This window comes from Leptosomus discolor, chromosome 8 (assembly GCF_034619465.1).
Source record: "Leptosomus discolor isolate bLepDis1 chromosome 8, bLepDis1.hap2, whole genome shotgun sequence".
Classification (NCBI taxonomy): domain Eukaryota; kingdom Metazoa; phylum Chordata; class Aves; order Leptosomiformes; family Leptosomidae; genus Leptosomus; species Leptosomus discolor.
In genome coordinates this window covers 40,226,656-40,241,050 of record NC_141398.1, presented here as the reverse complement: position 1 = coordinate 40,241,050, position 14,395 = coordinate 40,226,656, and the positions used below count along the sequence as shown (strand labels likewise).

Sequence of the window (14,395 nt, the reverse complement as noted above, 5' to 3'; positions counted from 1 at the left end):
CCGGAGGCAGGCGCTGCCCACATCTTCTACTTGCCCTTGAAGTAATTAATCAAGAAGCTGAGGCTGAGCTCTCCTTTCCTTGCCCTAGGTATGCAGAGCCACAAAGGATGCTCTAAGCCTGGGTCTATAATCCACCGCAAATGAGCCAAGATTTGCTTTAGAAGAGCTTCTGCTCAGGAACTTTCAGCCCTCCCGTAAGTTGTGTAGGAAGTCAAGGGAAAACAGGGTATTAATCTGCCAAATACCCAGATGGTTCCTCAGCAGGCTTTTAGCATGAGGCTGGAGGCTTCCAGCGGGACTAAAACCACTGAGAATTACTCCTCAGCTACACATTACCTCTCTTCTGGGGAAGCTGCTTTCTGGGGCTCTGCACCAAGGGGAGACAGGACAGTAATGGAGTAGAGATTCCTGCTTGAGGGCTGGCTCCTCTTGGATATGCTGTCTCCTAAAATTCTCCTACAAGTACTGGCTCTGTTCAATCCCTTCAAAGAGGGTGAGATCCTGCCCCCAGGCTTTTTCTTCTGCATTAGTCTCACAGAGCCACCAAAAGAAAATGATCTGCGTAATTACTTATTACTGACAGCAATAAAAGCATCTCAATATATAATGTCTGTCAGCCACACATAAGCTCAGTGGGGCTTTTCTAATTACTGAAGTTTCCTGTGATGACAAAGGGATCCCCAAGGGATGTGGCAACTGATGGGGAAAAACTGTAGAGAGGAATTTCAGCACCACACAACACAGTCTCCTGGACTAGAAGCACATTGTAGCACCTTGCCACGAGGTCCAGTGGGCACTGCAGGCACCCACATATAAGCACAGAATCTGGTCCTACACCTTGAAGGCCACATATCATACCATAGTAGCTATTTCTTGCAGACAAGAGTCTAATGTGAGTCAGGACTTACGGAGCTCTGAGCAATGATCCTCCTTCCACAATTCCCAGCACCTCCTGTCTCTGGTAAACTCCTTTACTTGCACAGAGCATCTGCCATAGGTGTTACTGTTTCTGGCTGCTACAGGACTGGTGAGTTTGTTTTGCAACTCCAGCACAGCTCTAGGAAGCTGTCATACACCTCCTTAACCACATCTCCCTGAGCAAAGCTCACCCTCTCGCACCAAGCTTGTGCTATGCTGTCAGGTTGCAATAAACATTATGACCACAGCAAACTGGGTTTGATGTACAAACAGCAGCACTCAGGGCAACCAGCTCGGGCATCTCACTTGAGCACTGCCTGAAAGCTGAAAGAATATCTAAGCTTTATGAATACCGACTTTGTTAAAACCAGACTTAACTCCATAAACTTATTTTCCCACATCTACGCGGGATGGATTAAAAGCCACCTGGGAAGGGCCAAGCCACCAACTGGACCTTCATTGGATCTGTGTGCAGAACCCTTTCCAAACCAGTATGTGTGCTTGGCACACAGGCTTCGGAAGCCCCTTCTGGTACCATAATCTGATGTTAAGGTGATGAATAGGGATGTAGCGCAAAACATCCCAAATCACCTTCATCTCAATATGAGCTGGAATTTTCACACCCAGCCACATGTACCTGGAGGAGTTTGGACATGTAAAGCACTGAAGGCCAAATTTCATTCATAAATCATCATGCTCTAGCAGCAAAGACATTTTCTTCACGCTCATCTGTGAAGTTTGCAGCAACAGGACTACCACCACATATACAGTCTACCCAGAGGACAGTACCTGTACTCCTAACCAGGACAGCCTAAGGATGCACAATTTAAATCAAACAAATAAATCAAACAAATAATAGGCAAAGGAAAAATCATGATTTATTCACATTGAAGAGCTGCATGTTTGCTTAAGTATAAAGCTAGGGACAGATCTGACCCAACTTCAGCAAAAATTAAAGCCATGCAATGTGCACCTCATCCTGCGTAAGTCACACTAATGAAGGTGCGACACGTTGAGAACTACTGCCACTTGTAAGCGAGTCAATATAGATACACAGGGAGGCAAGGAAAATGCCTCCCAACACCCTAAACTGCTATTTTGCTCTTAGCACTTCCGTTTCATAATAAACAGTCTGTTGGTGGCTCTGAAAGAACCCAGCTGCTTTTTGTATGCGAGTCACAGGGAGTCTGACTTAGCACAGGACAAATTAGCCAGGGCTTGCCAGGCCGGGTTGGGTAATACTGTCTGGTGCTCTGCCCTACACCTGCAATAAGCAGCTTTTAAGTCTGATTGATTAAACGTTTTGGTTTCACTTTAGCAATTAATCTCAGCAGCCTTTTACCTCTTTGTATGCTTCAAAGCTAGAGAGATAATCCCTTAATTATTCCCTTGCTCTCCTTCTCAATCCATGGTTTATTTAAAAATAACTGCAGCGTTGTACTGACAGGCAGGAATGAAATCCTGGGTTCATCTCCCAGGTAACTGCACATGTTCCTGGGAGGTCACTAATCTCGGACCCAGCAGGTAGTTTGATCCCTGTGGCCTATCCATGCAAATAGCTTTTGTAAAGATTAACCATGGAGGAACCAGATGTTTCAGTAAGAACAAGACTCAGGTTTTCAAAGCAAGCCATGAAGATCTCAGCCTTAATTATTCACTCAGTCTTTTCAGTCAAAGTATAAACCCTACAGCCCTAACTTCTCATGTTACTACCGATCTACCCCAGAGAAAGATCTAGCCCTCTGAATTTTATCCTATAGATTCTCCATATGCCTACAGATGAGGCACTTTTTGTGCTTCTCCACCTGAAATTTCAGTAGTTTTTAAAGAAAGCATTATCCAAACTAATGAGCTTCTCTGAGCGAGCATAAACCATAATGACAAACTCTGTATGTCATTAACTGAAAAATATTAGACAAAGCTGTGATAACTTGTAAGGCTACAAAGAGCATTTGGAAGATATATGAGCAACTTCTACATACTCAGGACAACTAAAATGCTCATTGCTAGGCTAAAGCATCACAGTATCACCTAGGTTAGGACATCATTCTTCCCAGGACCAAAGTTCAGGAATAGGGACAAACCAAACCTCTCTCAGACAAGAGAAAATGCACACCAAATGCATTCAGCCAACTGAGAAAGCATCTCATTCAGCATCACAAGATACCTCTGCTGAACCAAGACTGACAGAATCACTTTAACATTCCACCTTTTTCTTGAGTTCTCTCCACTTACTCTTAAAGTGACTTATAAAGCTGACAGTATTCCTGTGGCCTGATCTGGGCTTCTTGTGCCCTAGTATAAATTTTGTACCTATCTCAGGAGGCAGCAAGCACTTCCTGCCAAATCCCAAGAGCCCTCAAGTCCTGGCTACATTAGTCCTGATGTTGTGAAGTGTGGGATGTAGATGGGTAGAGGGCAACACAGAAAAAGGGACTGTGACAAGACAACAGAGAGGCAGTATAGGGGACAGAGTGTGAGAGAGACAGTGGGCACTGGAGACAGTCTGATAGAAACATGCATTCCCAATGTTACACTTCAAACACAGCATTGTCTAACAATAAAACTTAACACACGCGTATGCACACCATAATGGAGACCCAAGGTTACTCAGCAATTCCCAGCAAAACAGGATTCCTAAAAATCTCATTCCCATTTGAGGGGATGCACTTTTAACAACCCCCTAAACAGCGACCATTTCTCACTTTTCTTTCACATAAAGCTGGGACAGGGCAGGTATCAACTGGAGAGGGAATTAAGGTGGCTGGGAAAATGGGGAATGATGGTAGATGATTGTTATGGAGGGGTGCTGGGTGGAGGACACCATGCTGACACCAGGGTCCCCCAGGGACTGACCAAGAACACAGTGACACAGGACATACAGAATAAGGACAGACTTGGCCTTCGCCCCTTATCTGCTCCCTTCTAAGCACCAAAACAAGCAGAAGTTTTGAAAGAAAAGGTCTTATAAGTAGTTTGCAAAGCATGTTTAACATTACTACGCTTAGAAACAGCTCCTTTTTGAAGGATGCAGGGAGTGTGCCCAGCACTTACCTGTGTCATAGTGAACTATCAGGGATCTGGAATGATCCCCAGTCTTCAGTGGGTGAAACTCCACTGTTACTTGCATGGCATCACCAATCCCGAGAGTCCCAATGGAGCGATCAATAGAGAAAGGGCTGCAACACAGAAAGAGACACATCAGGACTATTGTGGGAGATTTGGAGACTACATTCCTTTTGCAGTCTAGTTCAGGTCACTTGGGCAAGCAAGAAGCAAAGAAACCACACTCAGTGGAAGACAAACAGAACATATAGGATCAGAAACAGAGCTACTGACTCCCACTTCTGAAGAGATCCAGCCCTCAGAAGATCCTATGGTATAAAGTGACCTCATCTCCCCCGTGCTCTGCATTGAGGCTCAAGAGTCTGACTGCTAGCAATACAGACAGAATGGTTTCTGAAGAGCCCATGGATTGTGAGAGCTATTTGCATGCACAACTTGACAATGACTTCCTCAGGAATCTGTCTTTTCCTGCCACCTATAAACCTCACCTCAACAGATGCAAATGTCAAGGCAATACTTGTCCCAATGAGATTACAGCCTAGAAATCAGACAGGGAGAATAAAAGTCTCTCTTGAAGACTAGAGAATAATTACAGTTTAATTGGCAGAGTTCATTTTTTTACCTTGAAAACATCCTGGTTTAGCCTAAGAAACAGCAGGTTATATCAGAAATAATCAGAAATTATTTTGTTTCAATGAAAGCTGCTCTAAGAAAAGGAACAATCAGAAAAATCTGAATAAATGCAAATGCAGATTAGAGCGACACAATGACACAGAAACAAGATACAAAAGGAGTATTCCATTTACAGCCTGAACGATTAAATCCCTAGCTAAATGAAGCACCATTAACAGGAGCATATCAAGGCGAGTTTAACAGGAGGTTTTCTGTGTAATCACAAGCAATGCAATCTGGGACTCGAGGTTGTAATCCAAGCTCGGTAACTGTTTGCTCGGCCCACCCAACAAATTCTGTACAATGTGTTGGAAACAATTATGAAAATGTGTTGGTGTACTTTGGATTTAATATAAGCAATTATGATGTGTTGCCAGGTAAACAGCCCTTGGCTGACAGACAGAGATAGACTCTGTGCTTTAATGCTTAGGGATAAGTCAGATGAAACATTCTTCTGTATGATGGCAGCTGGGCTTCATGGCTCTTGTACAGTCCCACTTAGAAAACAAAAGTTATCCTTTTCAGTGCCTTGCTGGTGGTCAATTTGCCACCTTAAAACCATTTTGTGGAGAGTTTTAGCATGATTAGAGAATGCAACACACACAAAAATAATGAGAACAACTGGAACTATGCACAAGCTGAACTTTGTTCATGTAAGTAGTGACAGCTGATGAAATTGCTGGAGTTTCTGCTCATTAAGGAGATATTGCTGCAATTAGGGGCCTGACCTGTTCCCATTACAGCTAGTGAGAACACTGCCACTGACTAATGGAAAAGCAGCAGGCCTGCAACGCTTACTTGCTGGACCTGAAACTTTGGAGAGGAGGAAACAAAAAGCACCACCAGCCTCAGAACTGGATTGTTCTGTGTGGCCCTGCATCTGCACTGATGGCTACACCAGGACTGCTGCAGGTCTCTGCTAGTGCTTGAGTGGGATCATTGCCTGCTGTGGGAAAAGCACAGAATTCCCCCCGCCCCCTTCTTTTGCCAGAAATAATGCCAGAACAGAAAAGCTGCTAGTTAAGGGGAATCCCTGGCAACACTTCAGCACTACCTCCCATCCCATCACCTTCCAACTCCTTCCCCATGTCTACATACTCCTGCCCTCAGATGGCTGGGATGGGAATAACACACCTGGGGGTGACCAGGGGATGCCTGAGAAAGAAGATATCTTCCTATTTTCAAATATCAGAAAAGGAAGACTCAACCAAGTTCAAGACTCTGTTCTCAGGACTGAGAAACCAAGTACAAATTAGACACTGCATCTCCTACACCCCACCCCATGCTATACCCACAAGACAACTCTGTTATTGCTGTAGCAAGAGCTCATTACCCCTCACAGCCACCTGGTCCTCCAAGACCCAGAGATGCAAGCCCCATGGTTAAACTTAACTTGCCTCAATTTCAGTCAACATCACTAAGCTGTTCCCTGCAGCCTACAGATAAGAAGAGATGCTAAGGAGACATCCCTGACACATTGTAATACCCAAATAAAGCCACTGCCAAGAGATGAAGCTGGCAGGCTAAACTTCGGCCTTTTATCCATTAATTGTGAGCTGCTGTTTAAGATAATTCTCATCCTATTAGATCTACCCTTTTAATGAATCACTACTCCTCCTGAAAGACAGAAAATATAAGGTTTGGAAGTTTTTTTAATAGCTTGTTTTCTTCCAACATGCTTTTTAGCTATGTCCATTTGTGTTTGCTTTGTTGTACGACATCTAAATTTTCACAGGTCCAGATGTCCCAGATCACCTTGCAATCCCCAGCTTGTATAAACTCATCTAGCCGCATCAATCTAGGAGAGACCTTCCCACCGGTACCTGCTGAGATCTTGCCTATTATTGTCCTTCAGAAAGGGAGCAACACTAGATTTGTAAGCAATTTCATAATTTTATATTTTGGCATTTACATCTTGCTTACTTTCACCAGGCATCATCTTCCCATCTTGACAGAGTTGAGCAAAAGTTATGTCCCATGAGGAGACCAAGGGCCAAATACACCTGACAATTTAGAAATGCAGCTGATGAGGGATCAAAGCTGGCAATTCTGTGACTCAGGCTCTCAAACCACTACACCACCTTTTCTCCTGCAACCATACATTTGGTAAATGCAGTGTGCAAGGAGGCTGCAATATACTTCAAGTCCCATGGTAGAATTATCTTCTACAACCAAACTTTCTTTGGTCTGGTGCTTTAATTTACATTATAAAATCATTTGAGTTTGGGAGAATCAATTTCATTAAAAGCTACCTCTAACCCCAAGGAAGACAGTAAAGTTACTGATGATTGAAATGTCTCATCTGTCCACTAGGACCTTTGGCAGAAAAAAAAAGATCATTTAATCTTAGCATATATTACTTTTTAGCAACGAAGTAAGTGCCAAAGTCAAGCAATCTGCTGGGTCAAAGCATCCGAGACTCCATCTCTGTGCTGAAAAAAAATCCTGTGTAGAGTCAGCATCTCACAAGCTCTGTCTTTCCTTCTTTCACTGCACCTAGGCTCTATTTTCATATCGTTGGATGTTCTTCGTATGTCCTATGGTAACTCAGATTCCACACCTCCACATAGTAGATGAGTACTACAGGGAAGAATGCAAGTGGGCTCCAAGCACTGTGCCTTGTAGGATAATTTCCTGAGCTTTCAGAACTTGGTGGGGACATTCCTAAATGTATCTTATCTCAGGCTGATGCTCTCTAGCCCCATAGTATGGCACAGCACAATGTCTGTAGGCAGTGCTGCACTTAGATCTGCTTCCAGACACCATTTTCAACTCAAATGTACTGGAATGACACTTATCTCCATGAATGTCATGGAGAAGAAATTCATTACCCTGCCTTAACAGTGAGAACAACAGGAAGAGACTTTATATTTATACTATTATTATTTTTTTTAATAACTGCCATGCAGTTAAGAGCTGGGTATGGACATGCAGAGGGAGGACAGGCACAAAGCCAGACTGTGTAATGGGGAGTGCTTTGATGGTTTTTTCCTTTATGAAAAAGTGGTCCAAAATGTCACGATGTTTTCTGGTAGATACCATGGCAAGGGACAGCTCTGAACAGGGAACGGCAGAAGGATGCAAATTGGCTCCATGGATTCGCTTAAGAGCTCTCCTCTAGAGAGCAATGCGCAACAGAAAACATCAAAGTCCTTAGATAAATGAGTAACAGGCAGGGAACATCATCCTGAGGCGACGAAATATAAGAGCTGAGCTCTCGGTACTGACTGAGAGGAAGGGTTAGGATTCAAGATGGGCTGAAAAACGCACTGAAGGCGAAAGCAGATAGGTTACACTGGATGCCATAGAGAAGAGAATCCAGAGAAAGGAGGCAAAGAAAAGCGACACGAGCAGTACAATGGACTAGGAAATGGTGGCATCTGCAGCTGGCTTGCAAATGGGCAAGAGCCTGAATCTGCTCAGGCCAGAAAACAGAAGTTGCATCAACCAAAAGAGAAGTTTAAATTGTATAGATAGAGAATAAAGGATACAGAGGTCAGCTGATGGGTCTACAGGCTTAGACAGATCACTCAGGCCCTTCTACACCACCAATCATCCTCCTCCTCCTATATGCATGTGCACTTGTACATATCAACACACATCAAAGCTATTATGTGACATTAAGACTGGCTTTAGCAGAACACCACATCCTTACTCAGCAAAAGTTAGACATATGTTCAACTTCAGCTGCTGAAATTCTCCACTAAATAAGACTAAACCAGTCTTGAATTTGAATCAGTAAGGTTGACACTCCTTTCCCCGAACACTTATGCCGTAACTTTTGATTATTGCACCTCATACTTACACTGTAAGCTCTGCAGGACAGGGAACATAACTCATTCACTTCCAAAGCAGTTTTAAGTGTTCTGTGATAATAATTAATCATCAAGTTACTATGGAAGTAATTAAAAAGAATCAGTGACATTAAACTAAAGCTTCACTCCCTCTGTTAGTAACGATGCAGCTTTGGTTATAGCCTCTGTAACATGGAAACTAATCCCCTAACATTAGCAGGAGAATGGCCTCTTGTGAAAGCCTCTATAAACATACTTGTACCAACACAATTGCCAGCTAAAGATCTTCTGGGCCTGTGGAGCAGTGTATTGGTCTGGTTCTCAAGCCACCTTGTCACACCAGCTGGCAGGCATTTCTTTTGTGCTGGGGTTGCCAGAGCCACAGGGCTCACCTGGGAGCTCAGTGGTAGGCAGCTGAGCAACCTCTCACAGCACAAGCAGCAAGGAACCAATCATTGATCCCTGGTATCAAGAAACTCAGTTATTAATGTGAAAGTCTGCAGATATAGTAGAGGGTCCAGAGGCACTCAGACAGTAAGAAAAGAGTTGGTGCAACACAGTGATGATATGTCACACGATGTGGTCCCCAGCACCGACTGGAATAACCACTCCTGGTACACCACGGCCTCATCACACAGGGAGAACATTGTTGTTCTGGTCTTGGGCTGCAGTAGGACATCTTGATCTGGTCAACAGCAGTGAACACTCAAAATTTGGTGGAGGATACCAAACCCGGGGGAATAGTCGACACACTGGCGGGCTGGGCTGCTATTCAGAGGGACCAAAACAGGCTGGAGAAATAGGCTGATGTGAGCCACACCTAGCTCAGGGATGGAAAATGCAAAATCCTGTGTTTGGGACGGAATAACCCCTGGCAGTACAGGTTGGGCACTAGAAGCATGGACCTTACGGGCTGGAGCACAGGACATACAGGGAGATGCTGAGATAAATGGCTTTGTACAGCTCTGAGAAAGAAAAATGAAGGATGATCTTACTTACTGTGTTACTTGCAAACCTGATCAAACTTTGACACTGGTCTTGCTTTGAGCAGTGTGTTTGCTCAGATGATCTCCAGAGGTCCCTTCCACCTAAGTTGTTTTAAGATTTTATCTTCTAAATCAGCCCAATTCCATTTCACATATTCCCCAAATTTCTCATATTTCCTATACATCTGTGCATATACATATAGGCAGATGGTAGATAAACCTCCTTTAGAGGAACCCAACCTTTAAGAAAGTTCCCAGTGAAGAATTCATTATGACATTTTGGAAAAAAAAAAAAAAAAAAAAAAAAAAAAAGCAAGCAGAAACACGGGAACTTCAGAGTATTTAAAAAGAAATCTGAATGAAAGTGGGAGCGACTTAGAATAAAATGCTGCTTATATTCAAAGATTTAAATCATCTGTTTGAAATTTCAAACTGGCTTTCAAAAGTTCATAATGAAATGGAAGAGATGACAAATGCCTTCAGCTGACAAGGGAAATCATATCAGCTTTTGATCTCTGTACACATGCAATCCAGTTATTCAGAATTCTGGTTTTTGGTGTAGTCTGAAGTAAAACTTTTGTAATGCTTCCCATTTCTCCATTGTAAATCGGGACTGAAATATTTAATTGCTAAAGTTCAGAAACTCTTAAAATCTGTATCAAGCAGGATTCAACATATACTGTATCACTCAATAGTAGTTGGCCAGTATATTGCAAAAAGATGCTAGACTTTACTGGGTATTTATTTTGGTGTGACAACTAGATCTGGAAATCCCAGAAGAAAACTGTTCAGTGATTTACAAGTTCCTGCCTACATATTTCCACAGTGAAAAGCAGCAGCCTGCTTAAATAGCATCCTAGAAGCCTGCTTGAATAGCCTTGCCAGGCTTTGGTGGAAGTTCCTGTTGGACGCTCACACTTCACAGGAGAAAAGTAAAAAGTCTTCTTTTGAGCCCTGTTTTGCTGGGGAAGAAACCAAAGCAATTCAGGTGCACCAAGTCAGACAGCAGGTCTTTGCTGCATTCTTGACCTCAGCTCCTACACCGAGACCTCTAGGACCAAGCAACTCAACTAATTACGAGCAAACTGAACTGGTTTCCTTGCAGATGTGGTGTCAAAAAGGCCTCACCCTCTGCAATTCAGCACACTGGAAAACTGTTGACTGTCTTGAAACCAAAAGGAGCAGTACAGGCTGTCCACAACACAGTTCACATCAGGCATTTGACTAAGGGACCACCAGAACACCACATACTTGTGGCCTCCCACAGAATGGGTGTATTTGGCTGACAGGGGTATGTAACCATTTCAGAAGTCACTTAGTATCAGGAGGTTGCAAGCTAGCTACTAACTATTCTAGCTCTCTCTAGAAAACCAGGGAAAGATAAAGCTCTAGAAGAAAAGGCCCCCAACCCATGCACCAGATATTTGCATCTACTGCCTGTGCCCTCATTAGCATTCTGCTTTGGGGCTGTAGTGCAGTTCTGAAGCCAATGCCTGCACACCTCCACTTAAGAGATCATCCTACTTAAGGATATTTGGTTCTAGGGACCAGACCAAACCTACTGGAAAACAAAGCTCCTGGACCACACAATGTTACTGTCAGGGCCTCAATGCCATTGCTTTGATCTGCAATCTCTGACTGCACTTGCTAGTACAGCCACAGCTGCTGACAAACTCTTAACTGTCTCTTTCACCAGCTCATAGCTCACCCATTTCTTAACACTGCATTTGGTCTACCTGAACTGAGCTCCTAGAGCTGTTCCCTGCCATGCAGTATCTTATACAGCCCAAGGGCAGTCAAGTTACCTTCCTATGTTTGCTCTTTTGATTTAACAGAAGCAGTCTTGCAAGATGCTATGTTTATACACCACCACAGTATAAAACTTCACTGCAGCTTGAGGAGTTTTATCAAAGGTTGCACCATGCTTAAAACACTCTAAGCAACAGCAAAACCCCCATGTCTTGCCCATTTCCAGCTATGGCTGCACTACAGCAGCTCAGATACTCTAGTTCCTTTTTGTTACTGTTTACCAACTATATTACCACACAACAGCATTTTGCACAAAAAAAGATGAGCTCCCTTACCTCTCAGTGCTGATGCAGTAGCGGGCCTCCCGATTACCGATGTTGCGAACCAGTAGAGTTTTCTGGGTGCTGTACTTGACTGGACAGACAGAGAAGTTCAGCTGGTCAGGGAAGTCCAGCATAGCTCGGGCACCTATAGCTCGGATAGGCACAATAAACTTTTCCCTTTCTGTGACGCAGATAAGCTGGTGGAAATAATCCTGCAGGGAAGGAAACAGTCTCAGCACAGTGCATTTAGTACCATCCCCACAGCAGAAGACAAACTGCTGTTTCCTATGACTGCAACACAGCATTCAGTAGTGTAATGGTACTTTTTACCTTAATGACCTTTCATTCCAGTAGCATGACTTAGATGGGGCTGTTAACTTGCAAAGAAACAAGCTCATTGATTTGCCTGCTTTTGCAGCAAGCTAGCAGCACCAGATAAAATTATCTGATACTTTGATTCTAAGGCAACAAAATAGGGTAATTCCATGTAAGGGATTGCAGCAGTAACAGAACCTGCTTCGATTACCACTGCAGACTATTAAAGGCATCACTGAGAACCCAGTTGTGCCACAGCACTAACTCCAATCTCAGCAACACAGCGACCTCATTGAAGTTTGACAGGGGACGCTCATGTACAATTTCAAAGGACTTGGCCACAGTCAGTCTTTGGTGAAATACTTAACAAACTGGACACGATAATTGTTCTAATCTCAGGTGAGTGTATGGTACATGTGTATTTCCCACCCTTTCCCAGAGCATTACAGGGACAAGGCTGGGGACATACACCCTTAAAAAGCTATCTGATCCCTCTCCCCATCCCAGAACTGGCTCCCCTCCATACCCAAACTACTGAGATGCTTGACAAGTATTTAAAAGCACTAACAACTCCACCTCTGCCCTCAGCAGCCTATTCCAGCTCTACCCTAGACTTAAAGTAAATTCTTCCTGTATCTAATCTCAATTTCCCTTTACATCTCATCCTAGCCTCAGGGGATGTAGGAAATAGCTTTGCTTCCTCTCTGCTGCATGGCTGATGCCTTAATCAAGTTCCTCTTGTAAGGGCTCTAGATAAAGTGACTTGGTGCCTTGTTAGCCTGCCTACCCGGGGCAGGGTATCAGGACCTGCAAGTGGGAGACACTCAGACATGCCTAGGAGAGCAAACTCAACTGTGCTATTCCCAGTCATTGGCTTGTTCAGAAGAGAGCCAGACAGTCTCCCCCCAGCTGTCTGGCATTTAGCAGTAGGAAGGCAAATCAAATCACCAAAATCATTTTACTGTAGGGATGAGCAGATCAATCTCCAGATGTGTGGTGTGGCACCGCTGTGCTACAAGTATCACCTTGCCCCCTGGTAAAACAGTTACAGTAGGGCCAGGAGCCATTACCTCCAGCAGCTCTTTTATTGATGAGTTGATAAAAGCTCTGCCTCTTATCACTCACTTGCTGTCCTCATTTTTTTTTTTCCCTTAGTGCTTTTAACTCTTTTGATATTTTTATAACTGTTGAAGCAGGACACAGACAATTTGATTTAGGAATTGCACGCAGCAGTAAACTCCCTTAACCAGAACAGATTCAGATTCCTTTGTGCTCAGGATTCTCTGCTCCCATACCCGTGCTCTCCAAGCCTGGAGGGGACCCAAAGCAGGCAGGTAAGGCACAGACACATAGCTATTGCTTTAACACAACAGCTGACACCCAGAGCCTACCAGCCACCTGCTCAGCTGGAGTTTAATATTTCTGTCACATCCAAGATGCAAAAAGAATAAAAAAGGATCTTTTTTTCTAGACATCCCCAATATTCACACTGGAAATTACAGAAGGCCCTTTGCTTCTCATATTTGGAAGGTAAAATACCAGCAAGGGAACTGCAGCAAACGACCTACAGAATTGAATATCACATTTCAGGAGAGAGTTTCATCTTCTGTGAATTCAGAAAGACTTGCTATTTTGTACTCAATCTTGCAGCCTAAGCACTCTAAAATGAAAGCTATGGGCAGCCCACGTGAATTTAAAGCACCTATTATCTGGGTACTTCATGTCCGAGACTTTTTAGATCTTCAGAGACTGCATTAGCAAATGAAGAATGCTATTTACTTTTTTTTTTTTTAATTTGGACACACTACTGTAACAAAGGCATTGTAAATCCAATTGAAAGCCAAGTGCCTTATTAAGTCTTGGCATCACATATCTACTTATCTCTCCCTTCCAGATGCTAGGTAGACAGAGCAGGATGCAAGCAGTTCAGATCAGCAGGGGGATCAAGAAAAAACTTCAACAATTGGAGGTATTTGAGGAAAGTAAAAGGAAATAATTAAAGTCATTGTCATTGCTAAGGAGTGAGTGGATCAACAGCAATGTAAATAACAGCTCAAGGAATAAATCCCCCCCAAAAGCAAGCACAAGCAGCCTTCCCAGCTTTGTTGCCAGTGAGGGGCACTGGGACTGCCTGCACAGCAATGCACAGGGAAAGGGACTCCTCCAGGTACGTGAAGGCAAGGCTAAAGCAACAAGGATTTGGCCTCACAGAAACAACCGTGACCTTGGGAGAGAAAGCTGCCTCTCACCATTCACGCACATGCACATTGTGTGCTGAGCCCCTTCTCCAGGGACACTGCATCCTGCACAAGGCCCAACTCAAAGCACTTCAGCATGTGCCAACCCTTCAACCATGTTCTGTGACCCCACCAAAGAGCGACCTTGTGCCAAGGTGAACGCAGTGTCAGGCCAAAGAGGGAGGAAGCCCAAAGACAGACAGGGGCTAGGCAGAAGCTGGCTGTTATTCTGCTGTGGTCCCTTAAGCTTTTGAAAGTTGAATTGCCCTCCCTTAGGAAACAAAGGTTGCAAATTCTCCACTGCCCCATGTTACCAGTTACACTAAGTCTGCTAT

The 14,395-nt window shown here is 43.8% G+C and overlaps 1 protein-coding gene across 1 annotated transcript in view; it reads right to left on the bottom strand.

The window, feature by feature from the left end:
• LOC104350187 (axonemal central pair apparatus protein HYDIN) overlaps window positions 1–14,395 on the bottom strand; it is a 96,745-nt gene that overhangs the window by 66,309 nt on the left and 16,041 nt on the right. The window contains exons 5-6 of the mRNA XM_086468819.1: window positions 11,521–11,720; window positions 3,973–4,097 (exon numbers count right to left, since the gene is read on the bottom strand). Coding sequence (XP_086324945.1) covers window positions 3,973–4,097; window positions 11,521–11,720 — 325 coding nt within the window. The remainder of the gene's footprint in view (window positions 1–3,972; window positions 4,098–11,520; window positions 11,721–14,395) is intronic.